General features: G+C 45.6%; 1 protein-coding gene across 1 annotated transcript in view; it reads right to left on the bottom strand.

The window, feature by feature from the left end:
* Nucleotides 1–21,224, bottom strand: part of PGR (progesterone receptor) — a 999,103-nt gene extending 977,879 nt beyond the window's left edge. The window contains exons 1-2 of the mRNA XM_069202382.1: nucleotides 19,592–21,224; nucleotides 16,060–16,211 (exon numbers count right to left, since the gene is read on the bottom strand). Coding sequence (XP_069058483.1) covers nucleotides 16,060–16,211; nucleotides 19,592–20,661 — 1,222 coding nt within the window. The 5' untranslated portion in view covers nucleotides 20,662–21,224. The remainder of the gene's footprint in view (nucleotides 1–16,059; nucleotides 16,212–19,591) is intronic.
* Between the last annotated feature and the right edge of the window lie 389 nt (nucleotides 21,225–21,613).

The raw sequence follows: 21,613 nt of genomic DNA, 5'->3' as shown, positions 1-21,613 counted from the left end.
GGGCTGGAGTGGGGTAGACTGGATTGGAGTGGACCCGATTTGAGTAGGGTAGATTGTTGTGGATTGGACTGGAGTGGATTGGACTGACTGAAGTAGGTTCAATTGGATTGAAGTGGGGGTTAGAATGGAATAGGGTGGATTGGAATGGAGAGGGGTGGATTGGATTGAGTGGGGTGGATTGGCTTGGGGTGGATTAGATTGGTGAGGAGGGATGATTGGGTTGGGGTGGGTTGAATAAAAGTGGCTTGGAGTGTGGTGGGACGGACAGAGGTGGGTGGAATAAGGTGGATTGTATTGGATTGCGTGGGGTGGGTTAAGGTGAATTGGACTGGAGTGGGATAGGCTGGAGTGGACTGGAGTGGAGTGCACTGAACTGGGATGGTGTGGATTGGACTGGGGTGCATTGGAGTAGCAAGAAGTGGAGCGGTGTGGGGTAGATTCGAGTTAAGTGAGGTAGATTAAAGTGGAGTGGGTAGGACTGGATTGGGTTGGATTGCAGTAGAGTGTGGTGGATTGCAATAGAGTGGGGTGAGGTAGAGTAGAGTGGATGGGGTGAGTGGATTGGAGTGGGGTGGATTGAAATAGGGTGGGGTAGGGTGGATTGGATTGGGGTGTGGTAAAGTGGACTGGATTTGTCTGTGTTACAGTGGATTGGAGTGAGGTGGAATGCACTGAGGTAGGGTGGATTGGTTTGGTGTGGGGTAAGATGGATTGAGTGGGGTGAATTGGATTGAAGTGGGGTGGACTGGAGGGGAATGGAGTGAGGTGGGTTGCATTGAGTGGGGTGTATTGGATTTGGGTGGGTTGGATTGGATGAGGTAGATTGGATTTTAGTGGGGTAGATTGGAGTGGGGTGGAGGTTTAAGGTGGTGTGGGATGGATTGGGGTGGGTTGATTGAGGTGAACTGGATTGGACCGCAGTGGATTAAGGTGGATTGAATTGGGATAGACTGGGGTGAGGTGGATTGATTGCAGTGGGTGGATGGATTGGGTTAGACTGGATTGGGGTGGGCTGGATTGGGGTGAGTTGGATTGGAATAGGTTGGATTTGAGTGGGATGGGTGAATTGGAATTTGGTGGTTTGGAGTGGGGTGGGTTTTGGATTGGAGTGGGGCACATTGTTTTGGACTGGGACTGATTGTTTTAGATTGGGGTGCAGCAGACTAGAGTGGGGCACTTTGCTTTGGAATGGAGTGGGCAGGTTGTTTGGATTGGAGTGAGGCAGATTGGAGTGAGGCAGATTATTTTGGATTGGATTGGACAGATTGCTTTGGATTGTAGTGGTAGATTGTTTTAGTTTGTACTGGGGCAGCTTGTTTTGTTTTGGAGTGGGGCAGATTGTTCGGATTGGAGTGGGGCAGACTGGAGTGGGCATACTGTTTGGATTGGAGTGGGGTAGATGGTTTTGGAATGAAGTAGGGCAGACTGTTTTGGATTGGAGTTGGGCAGATTGTTTTGGATTGGAATGAGGTAGTTGATTTTCGATTGGTGTGTGGCAAATTTGTATGAGGTGGACTAGTTTGGGGTGGGTTGCATTGGATTTGAGTGGGGAAGACTGGCTTGGGGGAACTGGAGGTTAGAGCGGAGCAGGTTGTTCTGGATTGTAGTGGGGCAAATTGTTTTGAGTTGTAGTGGGGCAGACTGAAGTGGGGCATATTCTTTTGGACTAGAGTGGGGCAGATTGGATTGGATTGGAGTGGGACAGATTTTTTGGTTTGTAGTGGGGCAGACTGAAGTGTTGCATACTGTTTTGGACTGGAGTGGGTCACATTGAATTGGATTGGGGCAGATTTGGGTGGAACAGATTGTCATAGATTAGAGTGGGGCAGATTGTAGTGGGGCATATTAGACTGGGACAGATGGGCTTGGATTGGAATAGGCCAGATTGGCTTGAATTCAAGTGGTGCAGATTGTTTTGGTTTGAAGTGCAGCAAGTTGGAGTAGGGCACATTATTTTGGATTGAGTGGGGCAGATTGGAGTGGGGCACATTGCTTTGGATTGTAGGGGGCAGATTGTTTTGGAATGGAGAGGGGAACACTGGAGAGAGGAACATTGTTTTGGATTGGAGTGGGGATGATTGCTTTAAATTTCAGTGGCAGATTGTTTTGGTTTGTTCTGGGACAGACTGGAGTGGGGCAGATTGTAGTAGGGCAGATTGTTTGGATTTCAGTCTTAGAATTTTTAGAATGAAGTAGGCCACAATGTTTTGGATTGGAGTAGAACAGATTATAGTGAGGCAGATTGTTTTGGATTGGAAATTGGAATTCGGGCAAATTGTTTTGGATTGGAGTGTGGCAGAATGTTATGGATTGAAGTGGGGCAGATTGTTTTGGATTAGAATGGGGCCAATTGGAGTGGGACAGATTGGGGTGAGGTGGACTGGATTGGAGTGAGGTGAGGTGGATTGGGGTGGGTGGATTAGATTGGTGAGGAGGGATGAGTGGGTTGGGGTGGGTTGAATTAAAGTGGCTTGGAGTGTGGTGGGACGGACAGAGGTGGGTGGAATAAGGTGGATTGTATTGGATTGCGTGGGGTGGGTTAAGGTGAATTGGACTGGAGTGGGATAGGCTGGAGTGGACTGGAGTGGAGTGCACTGAACTGGGATGGTGTGGATTGGACTGGGGTGCATTGGAGTAGCAAGAAGTGGAGCGGTGTGGGGTAGATTCGAGTTAAGTGGGGTAGATTAAAGTGGAGTGGGTAGGACTGGATTGGGTTGGATTGCAGTAGAGTGTGGTGGATTGCAATAGAGTGGGGTGAGGTGGAGTAGAGTGGATGGGGTGAGTGGATTGGAGTGGGGTGGATTGAAATAGGGTGGGGTAGGGTGGATTGGATTGGGGTGTGGTAAAGTGGACTGGATTTGTCTGTGTTACGGTGGATTGGAGTGAGGTGGAATGCACTGAGGTAGGGTGGATTGGTTTGGTGTGGGGTAAGATGGATTGAGTGGGGTGAATTGGATTGAAGTGGGGTGGACTGGAGGGGAATGGAGTGAGGTGGGTTGCATTGAGTGGGGTGTATTGGATTTGGGTGGGTTGGATTGGATGAGGTAGATTGGATTTTAGTGGGGTAGATTGGAGTGGGGTGGAGGTTTAAGGTGGTGTGGGATGGATTGGGGTGGGTTGATTGAGGTGAACTGGATTGGACCGCAGTGGATTAAGGTGGATTGAATTGGGATAGACTGGGGTGAGGTGGATTGATTGCAGTGGGTGGATGGATTGGGTTAGACTGGATTGGGGTGGGCTGGATTGGGGTGAGTTGGATTGGAATAGGTTGGATTTGAGTGGGATGGGTGAATTGGAATTTGGTGGTTTGGAGTGGGGTGGGTTTTGGATTGGAGTGGGGCACATTGTTTTGGACTGGGACTGATTGTTTTAGATTGGGGTGCAGCAGACTAGAGTGGGGCACTTTGCTTTGGAATGGAGTGGGCAGGTTGTTTGGATTGGAGTGAGGCAGATTGGAGTGAGGCAGATTATTTTGGATTGGATTGGACAGATTGCTTTGGATTGTAGTGGTAGATTGTTTTAGTTTGTACTGGGGCAGCTTGTTTTGTATTGGAGTGGGGCAGATTGTTCGGATTGGAGTGGGGCAGACTGGAGTGGGCATACTGTTTGGATTGGAGTGGGGTAGATGGTTTTGGAATGAAGTAGGGCAGACTGTTTTGGATTGGAGTTGGGCAGATTGTTTTGGATTGGAATGAGGTAGTTGATTTTCGATTGGTGTGTGGCAAATTTGTATGAGGTGGACTAGTTTGGGGTGGGTTGCATTGGATTCGAGTGGGGAAGACTGGCTTGGGGGAACTGGAGGTTAGAGCGGAGCAGGTTGTTCTGGATTGTAGTGGGGCAAATTGTTTTGAGTTGTAGTGGGGCAGACTGAAGTGGGGCATATTCTTTTGGACTAGAGTGGGGCAGATTGGATTGGATTGGAGTGGGACAGATTTTTTGGTTTGTAGTGGGGCAGACTGAAGTGTTGCATACTGTTTTGGACTGGAGTGGGTCACATTGAATTGGATTGGGGCAGATTTGGGTGGAACAGATTGTCATAGATTAGAGTGGGGCAGATTGTAGTGGGGCATATTAGACTGGGACAGATTGGCTTGGATTGGAATAGGCCAGATTGGCTTGAATTCAAGTGGTGCAGATTGTTTTGGTTTGAAGTGCAGCAAGTTGGAGTAGGGCACATTATTTTGGATTGAGTGGGGCAGATTGGAGTGGGGCACATTGCTTTGGATTGTAGGGGGCAGATTGTTTTGGAATGGAGAGGGGAACACTGGAGAGAGGAACATTGTTTTGGATTGGAGTGGGGATGATTGCTTTAAATTTCAGTGGCAGATTGTTTTGGTTTGTTCTGGGACAGACTGGAGTGGGGCAGATTGTAGTAGGGCAGATTGTTTGGATTTCAGTCTTAGAATTTTTAGAATGAAGTAGGGCACAATGTTTTGGATTGGAGTAGAACAGATTATAGTGAGGCAGATTGTTTTGGATTGGAAATTGGAATTCGGGCAAATTGTTTTGGATTGGAGTGTGGCAGAATGTTATGGATTGAAGTGGGGCAGATTTTTTTGGATTAGAATGGGGCCAATTGGAGTGGGACAGATTGGGGTGAGGTGGACTGGATTGGAGTGAGGTGAGGTGGATTGGGGTGGGTGGATTAGATTGGTGAGGAGGGATGATTGGGTTGGGGTGGGTTGAATTAAAGTGGCTTGGAGTGTGGTGGGACGGACAGAGGTGGGTGGAATAAGGTGGATTGTATTGGATTGCGTGGGGTGGGTTAAGGTGAATTGGACTGGAGTGGGATAGGCTGGAGTGGACTGGAGTGGAGTGCACTGAACTGGGATGGTGTGGATTGGACTGGGGTGCATTGGAGTAGCAAGAAGTGGAGCGGTGTGGGGTAGATTCGAGTTAAGTGGGGTAGATTAAAGTGGAGTGGGTAGGACTGGATTGGGTTGGATTGCAGTAGAGTGTGGTGGATTGCAATAGAGTGGGGTGAGGTGGAGTAGAGTGGATGGGGTGAGTGGATTGGAGTGGGGTGGATTGAAATAGGGTGGGGTAGGGTGGATTGGATTGGGGTGTGGTAAAGTGGACTGGATTTGTCTGTGTTACGGTGGATTGGAGTGAGGTGGAATGCACTGAGGTAGGGTGGATTGGTTTGGTGTGGGGTAAAATGGATTGAGTGGGGTGAATTGGATTGAAGTGGGGTGGACTGGAGGGGAATGGAGTGAGGTGGGTTGCATTGAGTGGGGTGTATTGGATTTGGGTGGGTTGGATTGGATGAGGTAGATTGGATTTTAGTGGGGTAGATTGGAGTGGGGTGGAGGTTTAAGGTGGTGTGGGATGGATTGGGGTGGGTTGATTGAGGTGAACTGGATTGGACCGCAGTGGATTAAGGTGGATTGAATTGGGATAGACTGGGGTGAGGTGGATTGATTGCAGTGGGTGGATGGATTGGGTTAGACTGGATTGGGGTGGGCTGGATTGGGGTGAGTTGGATTGGAATAGGTTGGATTTGAGTGGGATGGGTGAATTGGAATTTGGTGGTTTGGAGTGGGGTGGGTTTTGGATTGGAGTGGGGCACATTGTTTTGGACTGGGACTGATTGTTTTAGATTGGGGTGCAGCAGACTAGAGTGGGGCACTTTGCTTTGGAATGGAGTGGGCAGGTTGTTTGGATTGGAGTGAGGCAGATTGGAGTGAGGCAGATTATTTTGGATTGGATTGGACAGATTGCTTTGGATTGTAGTGGTAGATTGTTTTAGTTTGTACTGGGGCAGCTTGTTTTGTATTGGAGTGGGGCAGATTGTTCGGATTGGAGTGGGGCAGACTGGAGTGGGCATACTGTTTGGATTGGAGTGGGGTAGATGGTTTTGGAATGAAGTAGGGCAGACTGTTTTGGATTGGAGTTGGGCAGATTGTTTTGGATTGGAATGAGGTAGTTGATTTTCGATTGGTGTGTGGCAAATTTGTATGAGGTGGACTAGTTTGGGGTGGGTTGCATTGGATTCGAGTGGGGAAGACTGGCTTGGGGGAACTGGAGGTTAGAGCGGAGCAGGTTGTTCTGGATTGTAGTGGGGCAAATTGTTTTGAGTTGTAGTGGGGCAGACTGAAGTGGGGCATATTCTTTTGGACTAGAGTGGGGCAGATTGGATTGGATTGGAGTGGGACAGATTTTTTGGTTTGTAGTGGGGCAGACTGAAGTGTTGCATACTGTTTTGGACTGGAGTGGGTCACATTGAATTGGATTGGGGCAGATTTGGGTGGAACAGATTGTCATAGATTAGAGTGGGGCAGATTGTAGTGGGGCATATTAGACTGGGACAGATTGGCTTGGATTGGAATAGGCCAGATTGGCTTGAATTCAAGTGGTGCAGATTGTTTTGGTTTGAAGTGCAGCAAGTTGGAGTAGGGCACATTATTTTGGATTGAGTGGGGCAGATTGGAGTGGGGCACATTGCTTTGGATTGTAGGGGGCAGATTGTTTTGGAATGGAGAGGGGAACACTGGAGAGGAACATTGTTTTGGATTGGAGTGGGGATGATTGCTTTAAATTTCAGTGGCAGATTGTTTTGGTTTGTTCTGGGACAGACTGGAGTGGGGCAGATTGTAGTAGGGCAGATTGTTTGGATTTCAGTCTTAGAATTTTTAGAATGAAGTAGGGCACAATGTTTTGGATTGGAGTAGAACAGATTATAGTGAGGCAGATTGTTTTGGATTGGAAATTGGAATTCGGGCAAATTGTTTTGGATTGGAGTGTGGCAGAATGTTATGGATTGAAGTGGGGCAGATTGTTTTGGATTAGAATGGGGCCAATTGGAGTGGGACAGATTGGGGTGAGGTGGACTGGATTGGAGTGAGGTGAGGTGGATTGGGGTGGGTGGATTAGATTGGTGAGGAGGGATGATTGGGTTGGGGTGGGTTGAATTAAAGTGGCTTGGAGTGTGGTGGGACGGACAGAGGTGGGTGGAATAAGGTGGATTGTATTGGATTGCGTGGGGTGGGTTAAGGTGAATTGGACTGGAGTGGGATAGGCTGGAGTGGACTGGAGTGGAGTGCACTGAACTGGGATGGTGTGGATTGGACTGGGGTGCATTGGAGTAGCAAGAAGTGGAGCGGTGTGGGGTAGATTCGAGTTAAGTGGGGTAGATTAAAGTGGAGTGGGTAGGACTGGATTGGGTTGGATTGCAGTAGAGTGTGGTGGATTGCAATAGAGTGGGGTGAGGTGGAGTAGAGTGGATGGGGTGAGTGGATTGGAGTGGGGTGGATTGAAATAGGGTGGGGTAGGGTGGATTGGATTGGGGTGTGGTAAAGTGGACTGGATTTGTCTGTGTTACGGTGGATTGGAGTGAGGTGGAATGCACTGAGGTAGGGTGGATTGGTTTGGTGTGGGGTAAGATGGATTGAGTGGGGTGAATTGGATTGAAGTGGGGTGGACTGGAGGGGAATGGAGTGAGGTGGGTTGCATTGAGTGGGGTGTATTGGATTTGGGTGGGTTGGATTGGATGAGGTAGATTGGATTTTAGTGGGGTAGATTGGAGTGGGGTGGAGGTTTAAGGTGGTGTGGGATGGATTGGGGTGAGTTGATTGAGGTGAACTGGATTGGACCGCAGTGGATTAAGGTGGATTGAATTGGGATAGACTGGGGTGAGGTGGATTGATTGCAGTGGGTGGATGGATTGGGTTAGACTGGATTGGGGTTTGCTGGATTGGGGTGAGTTGGATTGGAATAGGTTGGATTTGAGTGGGATGGGTGAATTGGAATGTGGTGGTTTGGAGTGGGGTGGGTTTTGGATTGGAGTGGGGCAGATTGTTTTGGACTGGGACTGATTGTTTTAGATTGGGGTGCAGCAGACTAGAGTGGGGCACTTTGCTTTGGAATGGAGTGGGCAGGTTGTTTGGATTGGAGTGAGGCAGATTGGAGTGAGGCAGATTATTTTGGATTGGATTGGACAGATTGCTTTGGATTGTAGTGGTAGATTGTTTTAGTTTGTACTGGGGCAGCTTGTTTTGGATTGGAGTGGGGCAGATTGTTCGGATTGGAGTGGGGCAGACTGGAGTGGGCATACTGTTTGGATTGGAGTGGGGTAGATGGTTTTGGAATGAAGTAGGGCAGACTGTCTTGGATTGGAGTTGGGCAGATTGTTTTGGATTGGAATGAGGTAGTTGATTTTCGATTGGTGTGTGGCAAATTTGTATGAGGTGGACTAGTTTGGGGTGGGTTGCATTGGATTCGAGTGGGGAAGACTGGCTTGGGGGAACTGGAGGTTAGAGCGGAGCAGGTTGTTCTGGATTGTAGTGGGGCAAATTGTTTTGAGTTGTAGTGGGGCAGACTGAAGTGGGGCATATTCTTTTGGACTAGAGTGGGGCAGATTGGATTGGATTGGAGTGGGACAGATTTTTTGGTTTGTAGTGGGGCAGACTGAAGTGTTGCATACTGTTTTGGACTGGAGTGGGTCACATTGAATTGGATTGGGGCAGATTTGGGTGGAACAGATAGTCTTAGATTAGAGTGGGGCAGATTGTAGTGGGGCATATTAGACTGGGACAGATTGGCTTGGATTGGAATAGGCCAGATTGGCTTGAATTCAAGTGGTGCAGATTGTTTTGGTTTGAAGTGCAGCAAGTTGGAGTAGGGCACATTATTTTGGATTGAGTGGGGCAGATTGGAGTGGGGCACATTGCTTTGGATTGTAGTGGGCAGATTGTTTTGGAATGGAGAGGGGAACACTGGAGAGAGGAACATTGTTTTGGATTGGAGTGGGGATGATTGCTTTAAATTTCAGTGGCAGATTGTTTTGGTTTGTTCTGGGACAGACTGGAGTGGGGCAGATTGTAGTAGGGCAGATTGTTTGGATTTCAGTAGGGCAGACTGGAGTGGGGCATACTGTTTTGGATTGGAGTGGGGCAGATGGTTTTAGAATGAAGTAGGGCACAATGTTTTGGATTGGAGTAGAACAGATTATAGTGAGGCAGATTGTTTTGGATTGGAAATTGGAATTCGGGCAAATTGTTTTGGATTGGAGTGTGGCAGAAATGTTATGGATTGAAGTGGGGCAGATTGTTTTGGATTAGAATGGGGCCAATTGGAGTGGGACAGATTGGGGTGAGGTGGACTGGATTGGAGTGAGGTGAGGTGGATTGGGGTGGGTGGATTAGATTGGAGTTGGGGAATTTGAGTTTCTGTATTAGAGTGGGGCAGATTGTTTTAGATCAGAGTGGGGTGGAGTGTTTGGACTGGAGTGGGCAGATTGTTTTGGACTGGAATGGGGCAGATTTTCTGGACTGGAGAGGGGTAGATTGGATTGTTTTGGATTGGAGTGGCGCAGATTTGTTTTGTATTGAAGTGGGGTAGTTTGGAGTGGGGCCGATTGTTTTGGTTTGTTGTGGGACAGGTTAGAGTGGGGTAGAATGTTTTGAATTGGAATGGGGCAGATTGGTTTGGGCTGGAATGGGGCAGATTTTTTTAGATTGGAGTGGGGCAGATTGTTTTGGATTGGAGTGCTATGGATTGGTTTGGATTGGAGTGGGGTAGGTTGGAGTGGAGCTGATTTTTTTGGTTTGTAGGGGGACAAGTTAGAGTGGGGAAGATTGTTTTGGATTGTAATGGGGCAGATTGTTTTGAATTGTAGGTGGGCATATTTTTTTGGATTGAAGTGGGGCAGACTGAAGTGGGGCATATTTTTGGCCTAGAGTAGGACAGATTGTTTTGTATTGAAGTGGGGCAGATTGTTTTGGATTGGAGTGGGGTAGTTTGGAGGGGGGCCAATTGTTTTGGTTTCTAGTGGGAAAGGTGAGAGTGGGGCAGATGGTTTTGGATTGGAGTGGGACAGATTGTTTTGAATTGTAGTTGGGCAGATTTTTTGGTTTGTAGTGGGGCTGACTGAAGTGGGCATATTATTTGGCCTAGAGTAGGACAGATTGTTTTAAGTTGAAGTGGGGCAGACAGTTTTGGAATAGAGTAGGCAGACTGTTTTGACTGAAATGGGACAAATTGAATTGGGTGGGAGTGGGGCAGATTTGGTTGGAGCAGATTGCCTTAGATTAGAGTGGGGCAGATTGGAGTGATGGCATATTAGAGTGGGACAGATTGGCTTGGATTGGAGCAGGGCAGATTGGAGTGGGCTACACTGTTTTGGATTCGAGTGGGGCAGATTGGAGTGGGGCAAATTGTTTTGGGTTGGAGTGGAGCGGGTTGGAGTAAGGCACATTGTTTTGGATTTAGTAGGGCAGATTGGAGTGGGGCACATTGCTTTGGATTGGAGTGGGCATACTGTTTTGGATTGGAGTGGGGCAAACTGGAGTGAGGTAGATTGTTTTGGATTGGAGTGGGGCAGACTGCTTTAGATTGCAGTGGCAGATTGTTTTGGTTTGTTCCGGGACAGACTGGAGTAGGGCAGATTGTTTTGGATTATAGTGGGGCGGATTGTTTTGATTTTAGTAGGGCAGACTGGAGTGGGGCATATTGTTTTGAATTGGAGTGGGGCAGATGGTTTTGGAATGGAGTATGGCAGAATGTTTTGGATTGGAGTGGAACAGATTAGAGTGAGGCAGAATGTTTTTGGATTGGAATTAGGGCAAATTGTTTTGGATTGGAGTGGGGCAGATTATTATGGATTGAATTGAGGCAGATTGTTTTGGTTTAGAATGGGGCCAATTGAAGTGGGACAGATTGAGGTGAGGTGGACTGGAGTGGGGTGGGGTGGATTGGGGTAGGTGGATTAGATTGGAGTGGGGGAATTGGAGTTTCTGTATTGGAGTGGGGCAAATTGTTTTCGATCGGAGTGGGGTAGAATGTTTCGGATTGGAATGGGGCAGATTGTCTTGGGCTGGAATGGGGCAGATTTTTTAGATTGGAGTGGGCAGATTGTTTTGGATTGGAGTACTATGGATTGGTTTGGATTGGAGTGGGGTAGGTTGGAGTGGAGCTGATTTTTTTGGTTTGTAGGGGGACAAGTTAGAGTGGGGAAGATTTTTTTGGATTGTAGGTGGGCATATTTTTTGGATTGAAGTGGGGAAGACTGAAGTGGGGCATATTTTTTGGCCTAGAGTAGGACAGATTGTTTTGTATTGAAGTGGAGCAGATTGTATTGGATTGGAGTGGGGCACATTTGGGTGGGGCAGATTGTTTTAGAATAGAGTGGGGCAGAGTGAAGTGATGGCATATTAGAATGGGACAGATTGGTTTGGATTGGAGTAGGGCAGATTGGAGTGGGCCAGACTGGTGTGGATTGGAGTGGGACATATTGGAGTGGGGCAAATTGTTGTGGGTTGGAGTGGAGCAGGTTGGAGTAGGGCACATTGTTTTGGATTGAGTGGGGCAGATTGGAGTGGGGCACATTGCTTTGGATTGAGTGAGCAGATGTTTTAGATGGAATGGTGCAAACTGAAATGAGGTAGATTGTTTTGGATTGGAGTGGGGCAGACTGCTTTAGATTGCAGTGGCAGATTGTTTTGGTTTGTTCTGGGACTGAGGGGAGTGGGGTAAATTGTTATGAATTGTAGTGGGGTAGATTGTTTGGATTTTAGTAGGGCAGACTGGAGTGGGGCATATTGTTTTGGATTGGAGTGGAACAGATTAGAGAGAGGCAGATTGTTTTGGATTGGAATTCAGGCATATTGTTTTGTATTAGAGTGAGGCAGATTGTTAAGGATTGAATTGGGAAAGATTGTTTTGGATTAGAATGGGGCCAATTGGAGTGGGACAGATTGAGGTGAGGCGGGCTGGATTGGAGTGGGGTGGGGGAATTGGGGTGGGTGGAGTAGATTGGAGTGGGGGAATTTGAGTTTCTGTATTGAGTGGGGCAGATTGTTTTAGATCAGACTGGGGTAGAAAGTTTTGGACTTGAATGGGGCTGATTGGTTTGGACTGGAGCGGGCAGATTATTTTGGATTGGAGTGGGAAGGTTGTTTTGAATTGTAGGTGGGCAGATTGTCGGGACTGAAGTGGGGCAAACTGAAGTGGGGCATATTTTTGGGTCTGGAGTAGGGCAGATTGTTTTGGATTGAAGTGTGGCAGACTGTTTTGGATTATAGTGGGGTTGATTGTTTTCAACTGTAGTGGTGCTGATTGCTTTGGACTGGAGGGGCACACTGCTTTGGTTTGGAGTGGGCAGATTGTGATTGTTTTAGATTGGAGTGGGGCAGATTGTTTTGGATTTGAGTGGAGCAGATTGATTTGGATTGGAGTGGGGCACATTGCTTTGGACTGAAGTGGGCAGATTGTTTTGGATTTGAGTGGGGACAGATTGTTTTGGATTGGAGTGGGACAGATTGTTTTGGATTGGAGTGGGGCAGATTGGAGTGGGGCGGATTGCTTTGGATTGCAGTGGCAGACTGTTTTGGATCAGAGTGGGGCAGATTGTTTTGGATTGTAGTGGGGCAGACTGTTTTGGAATTGAGTAGGGCAGATTGTTTTTGGATTGGAGTGGGACAGAATAGAGTGGGGCAGATTGTTTTGGATTGGAGTGGGGCTCAATGGGAGTGGGCAAACTGGAGTTGGGTGGGTTGGATTGGAGTGTGGCAGATTGGATTGGAGTGGGGCAGATTGTTTTAGATTTGAGTGAGGCAGATTGTTTTAGATTAGAGTGGGGTACATTGTTTTGGATTGAGGTGGGGCAGATTGTTTTCGATTGGAGTGGGGCAGATTGGAGAGAAGCAGTTTGCTTTGGATTGGAGTGGGCAGATTGTTTTGGATTGGAGTGGGGCAGAATGAATTGGAGCAGATTGTTTTGGGGTTTGGCAAATTGTTTTGGATTGTAGTGGGGCAGACTCTTGGATTGTAGTGGGACAGATTTTTTGGATTGCGGTAGGGCAGACTGGAAAGGGGCATATTGTTTTGGATTGAAATGGGGCAGATTGTTTTGAATTGGAGTGGGGCAGATTGGACTAGGATGAATTGATTGGGGCAGACTGGAGTGTGGCAGAACGTGGTGAGGCAGTAGATTGGAGTGGGGCAGATGAGATTGGATTGGGGGAGACTGGAGTGGGGCAGATTGTTTCGGTTTGGAGTGGAGCATGTTGGAGTGGGGCATATTGTTTTGGATTGGGGTAGGGCAGAATGTTGTGGACTGGAATGGGGCAGAATGTTTTGGAATAAGAGGGGCAGATTGGAGTGGGTGGGTTGGGAGTATTGACGAGTGGTAGATTGGGATGGAGGGGGTGGATTGGACTGGAGTGTGGCTGATTGGAGCAGGGCAGATTGTTTTGGAGTGGGGCAGACTGTTTTGGATTGGAGTGGGGCAGATTAGTTTGGATCAGAGTGGGGCAGATTGAAGTGGGGCACATTGTTTTGGGTTGGAGTGGGGCAGATTGTTTTGGATTGGAGTGGGGCAGATTGCTTTGGATTGGAGTGGAGCAGGTTGGAGTTGGGTGGGTTGGGAGGATTAAAGTGTGGTAGACTGAAGTGGATTGGGGTGAGTGGATTGGAGTGGGACAGACTGGATTGGAGTGGGGTGGATTGGGGCGTACTGCACAATTATGTGTTAAAGTATAATTTTGAGAAATATACATAAGAAAGAAACAATATTGCTTTACAATATTAAGATAATAGTCATCTTTGAGAAAAGTGCCCACGAGCAAAAACAAAACATGAGTAGAAAGTAAGGAAAAAAAGACCTGGCAAAATAACAAACATTAACTACAGAAAATACAATTATTCCATTTTTTTTGTCCTGCTGGGCATGTTTTTGCCAGTCATGCGCATTCAGTTCGCAGGGCACTAGAAGTTAAAAAAAACACAAAATATGAGTGCAAAGTGAGGAAAGAAGACTTGGCAAAATAAAAAAAACGTTAACTATAGAAACAATTGCAGTTGGAGTCAAGATGCGAAACACCAGAGTTATAAGCACAGAGAAATGCTCACATTCTAGAAGTGGCATTTCTGTAATGATAATAAAAAAGCCACCTACACCAGTAAGTAGAATTTCTCACTACTATTACAACCATACCAAACATGCCTACTCTACCCCTCATAAATCAGACAATACCCCCTAAACATAAGGCAGGGCATTTCCAATGCAATACTATGAGAAGGCAGCATTCACAGCAGTGAGAACCCCAATAGGCTGTTTGACACTACCCGGACAGGTCACGCAACCAGGCACATGTACTGCCTTCTACATACATAGCACCCTGCCAATAGGGCTACCTAGAGCCTACCTTAGGGGTGACTTACATGTAGTAACAGGGGAGTTCTGGGCCTGGCAGGTACATTTAGATGCCAGGTCCCTGTGGCACAAAACCGTGCATGCAGGCCCTGCGCTAGCAGGCCTGAGACATGTTTGAAAGGTTACTTCTGTGGGTGGCGCAAGCAGCGCTGCAGGCCCACTAATAGCATTTAATTTACAGGCCCTGGGTTTAGGGATTTCACTGTACAAGGGACTTACAGGTAAATTAAATGTGCCAATCAGTTATAAGCCAATCATACCAACTTGAGAAGGGAGAGCACCTGCACTTTAGCACTGATCAGCAGTGATAAAATGCTCAGAGTCCTAGAGCCAACAACAAGAGGTCAGAAAAAATAGGAGGAAGGAGGCAAAAAGTCTGGGGATGAACCTGCAAAAATGGCCAGGTCCAACAACCACCAACACAAAGCTCCGGTGAACCTGACTCTTTGCCTGCAATGTGAAATCTGCACTTTACACTACAGTAATGACAGCCCATAAGGCCAGCTCTGCTCTTCGTGCAAGAGCAACCACCATCTGGGACGCTCTCCCTGCTCCTTGCAGCCTTCTCCCCTGCAAACTGGACTCTTCATGCGGGAATTTGAGAAGGTAGCTTTTTCAAAAGGACTCGCCTGGTCCTTTTACCTGGCCCACGCTTCATTGCAGTTGGTCTGAACTTCTCACTGTCTCCTGGTGCTGCGTTTTATGCTTTTAGATGCTATACTTACCTAAAACTTTGAAATTGCATATCTCCATTTCTAATGATTTAATTTTTTTCATTTTGGTATTCTTTCATTTATTAAAATGCACTCTATTTTCCTAATTTAGTGTGGGATTTTTCTTGTATTATGTTGTTACTTTATTACTGTTTGTGTGCTGCATAAATGCTTTACACATTGCTTCTAAGTTAAAGCCTGACTGCTTTTGTGCTGGGTTACCAGAGGGTTAAGCACAAGTTAATTTAGTGACTTTTGTAGTTCACCCTGACAAGTATTGTGGTTGTTGATTAAGACCACAAATCTGATTTCTTGCATTTGGTATTAGGATCTTGGGGAAATGTTTGTTTTTTGGCCAATCAACTCTTCTTTGGTCTCATTAGTCAAAACAACATTGTTCTAGTAGTTCTTTAATACACTTTCTGGCAGTGCTAAGCCATGCAGCAATGCTGTTTTGGAAAGAGAGGTTTTATCCTGGTTATCTCTCCTTGAAGCTGTGCTTGTTCAATCTTGTCTTCATGCAGAATCAAGAATTTGAACACTTTTGGCCGTACTGATAGAAGCTTTACGGTTGTTTTCATGATTCAGTATGATTGGTGTCAATATGCTGGGAATTCCACAACTGGGTTGACTGGCACCTATCTTGTTCTTTCTCACTGTGAAATGGTTGCCTTCAAATGGTTTGGAAATGGTTTCATAGCCTTTCTCAGAGTGATAACCAGTAGCAATTATTTTGCTTCGACCGCCCTAGGTAAAGCTTGGCCTAAGAATGGTTTACTGTCACAAACTTGAATGGTGCAGACAAAATTGCCCTTGTGACCAATTTTATAAACTAGTGGCAGCTCTTCCTAGAGATCTAGTAATCATGTGCATATGTTTAACAACACCTGACTCTAATTACCTTTTTAACAGAGAAAGAAGAAGTAAGGATGCACTAACTTTTATCACACAAGGCATCTGAATGTTTTTGTTTAATAAATGACGGAAATGTGAAATTAGTGTGCGTTTCCATATGAGCTTAGATTTACCTTGCTCTAGGTTTTGATAAGATAACAAAGAACTTCAGATATTCAATATGTATAAAACAAAGAATCTTTTTCGCATCATTTCAGTTTATAAATACTGTGATAACAGAAAAACTATAGCAAATGATATAGAATACATCAAGGTGTGTACTTTCAATTAAAATACTACCTCCCATTGCTCTTTTAAAGAAGACTTTGCAGCTTCCACACGTTTGAACCCCATAGTGACATCCAGAAGCTTCATCTCCACAGATTAAACATGTCTTCAGATGCTGCACTTCAAAGTTGTATTGGGGGCTATACTCTGACTCAGCATCTGACCTTCAAAACCAAAATATGTTGCACATTAAGCAATGGTATGATTGAAATGCGCTACAACTTGCATTTATGAAGCAAGATCATACGAATTTCCAGATTATTACAGTGCTCCTGAATGATGGAGTTGTTTGTGCCAAAGCTTTCAGAACAGGAAGCCTGGGACACAGGAAGATCGAAGTATATGTAGAATATATAACAGTGATCAATTACTTAAGTCCCCCCTGTCTTTTAAATAGTAATTTGTAACCTTTAGTAACAATTGGCAATCAGTCAGCTCGTCTCTACTGTTTCTGGCAAAACTATACAGTTTCAGAATTTGAATCTGAAACTTGTCATTTAAAAATACAATTAATGCCTTCTCGGCAATACTAAATATGGATGAGAATGAAACACCCATGTCTCACAAAACGAAACCGGTTGTGCAATTTCAAGAAGACAGCACTTTGAAGAGAATGCACACTTAGCAGCAGGCAGTTTATTTACAAATCACATGTAAGAATATAAGACTTACATTACATGTAAACCTAATTTCCAAATTGCAATGAAAAAACAAAATATTCGATCCACGTGTGCTCAGGTTACTCACTGGGGAAATGAATAATAAAAGAGGGAGAGATATATGTCTTTTAGCAAGTCTCCAAAACAAAATAAAAAATGGGGCCCAGTGTATTCTGACAAATGTTTCATCTGAATCAGATTGTCTCAGTATCAAGCAAATGAATACGGCTAGTTCTGATTCCCCCTTCAATTTATTTTTATTCATTTTCGAAAAATAACAACAGCAAAAAGCAAGTTCATTCCATAATTTGATTTCCACCGGTGATTTTAAAATGGTTGAACCTCGAACAAATGATTATTCAGGATTCATTGCGGTTATACAAAAACTCTGCATGTGTTTATTCCATGTATATATATATTTGGAATAGCCCATCACCGCGAATATGTATTTTACAGAAAAATCCCGATATGGGCTGAATCAAAGACGAGTCTGTGAAGATGGTCATTTGAGTGGGAGAGTGATAGGTGTCACCAATTTAGGCACACTGCCATTCGTCACATTACATTACGTACATAAATTAGGAACATAGGAAAAACGTATTCTTTTTTACTGGGCTAGTACTATGTTCTATGTGTTCCACATCATCATCATGTTTTTCACCAAGAGAGAACATCAGCTTATAAAACATTCTGAAAATATTAAGTAACTCATATATATATGTATCCTTGTGATATCAGTACGTTAAAAAAACTATTTTGTACCAATTCGGACTATCACAGTGAGGTTGCATTATCCATTCGATGGCTGTCTGTCAGGCTTGGGAAAATGTGTGCAGACCCAGCCACGCAGGACACGGTGCACACGTTTATTTGCTTAACAATTGAAGAAGACATAGACTAAGTGGGGAGAATTTATGTTCCTGATAGTTGGGAGCACGTAGCTATCCACTGGTACAAAAGTGAGAGAAGGTGACTGCTACGAAGTTGACAGGGAGGAGGACGACTCTTCCTTAAGAGGTAGGTCTTAAATTCCTTCCTAAATTTCCTGAGGGATAGAGAGTGAAACGAGCAACGAAACAGTAGAGCTTTAATGTAGTGATTCTTAACATGTGGTCTGTGAACCGGGGAGGGGGGATAATTGGGGGGTGAATTGAGAAGGAGGGGCGTGAGGGGCCGCCCGGCTGCAATGAGTGCTTAGGCGGTCTGCAGGTGATTATAAAATTAAATGATAGCAGAATAATAAAGTATGTATACATATAATAAAAAGCTAAATTGAGACATGTAAACGCTGTGTAAATGTGAAGGACTTTGACACTGAATGCTAAAAATTAAAGTGATATCCTTTTCTTGATTTTTTGGGAGCAGCATACATAGTAAAAGGACAAAATGTGGCCTCAACTGAAGCACGGATATAGGCCCACAAAATGAGAGCATGTATTCGATCAAAAAAGATAAAATTATAAGGTAGAGCTCAGCATAACGTTTTGGGCCTGATTTCGACTTTGGCGGATGGGACAGTCGATATCCCGTCCGCCATAATACAAGCTCCATTATATCCTATGGAATTTGTAAAACGGTGGGCGGGATATTAGTCACTTTTGTGACAGAGTAGGCCAGCCGGCAAGGTCGTAATCAGGCCCTTTGTCTTTTAGAATTAAAGCTACATTTGTAAACAATCCAAAATTCCAATTAAAATTGCGATTTTCATATATTTTTGTTTGTGAATTAAATAAAATATGTCATAATGTGTGCATTTGTTTGATGAACGTTGTTTCTGTGTTTGTGTGTATTGTTTTGAGGTTCAAATCATAGTAACTACTTAGGTGTGTGTCCCTGGCTTTCTGTGTTGATTTACTTGCGGCCACCAAAGACAAAGGTTTAAGAAGTTCTGCTTCAATTTACTGGGGGTGGTAATAAATATTGAATCTTATCTACTGTGGGAGGTAATTTTAGACAGTGTGCATGAGCCATATACAAGGAGCTCAAATCTTAAGGTGGGAAACGTTTCAAAGCTCATGCTGTTTGCTAAACTCCCCACATTTAATCGAATTCTCCTGCAGGAACTGTTTTAGGCAAGAAAAATCTTCCCAAGGTAATTCTCAAACCAATAAATGTTTTTTTACAAAGCGTTTTCCCCTAGAAACCTATTCGAAGTGGACGATTACTCCAGCTATGTATTTAAAACTTCACAAACTCCCTAAAGTTCATGCAGATGACAAGTTTACATTTTTTTTTATGGAAAAGTAGCACAGAAATAACCTCCATACATTTTCAAAGGCCTACTGGTTTAAAGTACACTTGTCACTAATGTTGCTGTATGTCAATAGTGGAGGGAAACATGTTTAGGGACAGACTGCAAATACATCCTGCGTTCAAAACTAACTTGCTTTAATGTAACAAAATGTAGCTAAGTGTACTAAGCTACGATTTGGCTTAAATTGAGGTTAATGTACACAGTTGTGAAAATATTTTTTAAATACAAAGTAAACATCCATGTAAAATTACAAACACAACCCTTTCCTCAAAATTTTGTTGATAAAATGCACATTAAATAAGTGAGGCAAATCATGCTTGGGGATAAACTAATATTTTTTTTATTTTATAACAAAGTTTTAAATTGTCACAGTTTCCATGTGTTACAAACTTTAATCTAGCACAATACACCAATTTAATCATTTGGGCAGTTGTAATGGGTACTGATATTGTTCATCGTTTTATACAAACTAGGTAGTTACAGCAAATTTGGTTATAAAAATAATAAGTTAAAACAATAACAGTTACCCTTGTAAAAATCACATGCTCACACTGGTACACATAATATATATGTAAACATAAGATTTAGTGAAATGGTAGTGTTAAATTTAATATACTATTAGGGACTTTACCTGGTGTAAGAGGCATAAGAAGTATTGAAGTGGGTTAGATCTTGGAGCACTGCAGACTGGTAATATGCATGCTGGTGTCCATTCAAGCTAAAGGTCTGGTACCTGGGTTGGGACGCGCTGGATGTACTAGGAAGGCTCCCACCATGGTAGACCAAGCTGGGATGCAAGAGGGAGGAGGAGGAGGGCCGTCCACCCAAGGCCTCATAAGGCTCGCATTTGAAGGCCAGCTCGTTCTTGTATAGGGTTCCTGGTGACCTTGACTGCTGAAGTTCCAGACGCTCCCCTGGACCAGATTGGTTGGTGGCTGGAAGCAAGTATGGCATTGCACTCTCCTGCTTAATCCTGGAAGAAGACTGTGAGGTTTGCCCAGCATCTTCTTTATGGTCAACTTGAGGTGGTAAAAATTCAACAAAATCTTGGGAGGGATGAGAAGACAGTCTTGGAGAGAACGAGTTTAAATCATGCTCATTAACATCAAGGATCTGTCTTGCTTTAATTGCTACAAAAGCCGGGCTCAAAGGAACAATGGGCATACGAAACAGATCAAGATTAAGTGGCCAGGATGTTGACTGCTGGCGGACACTAGTCACTCCTAAGATTGACTCTTGGTTAGGTGTGACCTTGTCTTTCTCAGTCACAGGATCCGGTGCAGATTTTATTTCTTCCACGGTATTTTCAGGCCAAAAACTGCTAGACGTAATGACTCCAGGGCTACTTCCTCCACTTGGTGGGATGTTAGTATTGCTTGTGTCAGAAGTCATTGTGGTGGCACTGGACGATTCCGCCATATCAAATGGCGACCACAATTCAAAACTCTTTGCCTGCCCAGGCACCGAAGTCATGAATGACTCACCAAACACCTTTTCCAAGGTGCTCTCCATGGACACATCTCCCTTGGGGCAACCAGGACTCGCCAGTTGGGCGTCCTGATACAGCAACTCATCAAGTGAATCTGTCGGGGTCTGCAAGACCCTGTCCTGTCCCAGGGGAATGGACGATGTGCTTTGGGCCACCTTTTGAGAGGTTGAGGAGGTGGAATAGGGCAGCTCTGTCTTCTCCTGGTCAGCCATAGGTAGGAAGGGTAGTCAGACGGTAGCTAAAGAACAGAAAGATGCGTGAACGAAACGAGATGCGAGTTGTGGGGCTGTTCCTAGAAACCTCCACTGTACTAGAAGTCTGACTTCCTTACGCCTCCCTCAGGGAGATGGTTCATCTTTTCAAGTATCCTAGTGCCTTTGCCCGTGGTCCGCTGTCGGCTCAACACCGAGAATAAAGTCTCACTAACTGCTGGGGTACCCCCAACTCTTGGATGCGCGGTGTGGTGGATCCATGTAAGTTTGCGGCCGTGAGACTGTTCTTTGGAGCCCTAAGTGTGCCCGGCGGTGCCGACAAAGATCTCGGCAGCAGCTGGGGCTCCAGCAGCACGGCCTCGCATGCTGGTGACCACGGCGCGGTTTCGCAGACCGCTGCTGCACCCCTTCGAGAAACGTAGGTCAGAGCTCCGAGGAGGAGGAAGCAGGCGCAAAGCAGGAGGAGGGCAGGGTGCGCGAGCAGAGGAGGCTCTCTCGACGCTCTGCGCCACCTGCCGCCGCTCCACGGCGGGGTCTGTGCAGCGCCTGGAGCAGCCCCTACTCTGCGAGAAAGTTAAAGCCTGAGCTGTAGCTCCGCGCCTCAAGGGCGGTTTATCTTGGCGCCTCCGCTCCTATTTGCGCACTTGGCCGCCGTGGCAACTTCCACACCGTGTTTCTCAACAGGTCGTTTCCTCACGGTTTAGGGCTACTGTTCCTTTGACATCTCTGCCAGCCACGCGCTTCATCATCCCTCACCCTCCACAGCTGGGTAAAACTTTCACGCGCATCTCTGGCACGTCCTGGTGGATGGGGCGAAGTACTACACACATCTCCGCCGATGCCGCCGCACTCCATGACGTCACGAACAGAAGATGGCCCTGACTACAGAAGGACTTATGAGCACAATGAAAATAAAATTGTCGTTGAACCCCCCACTAACCTCCCCTCCCAA

The sequence above is a fragment of the Pleurodeles waltl genome, chromosome 8 (assembly GCF_031143425.1).
Source record: "Pleurodeles waltl isolate 20211129_DDA chromosome 8, aPleWal1.hap1.20221129, whole genome shotgun sequence".
Classification (NCBI taxonomy): domain Eukaryota; kingdom Metazoa; phylum Chordata; class Amphibia; order Caudata; family Salamandridae; genus Pleurodeles; species Pleurodeles waltl.
Note: the sequence above shows the minus strand (reverse complement) of the source record. Positions and strands in the feature narration are given on the sequence as shown.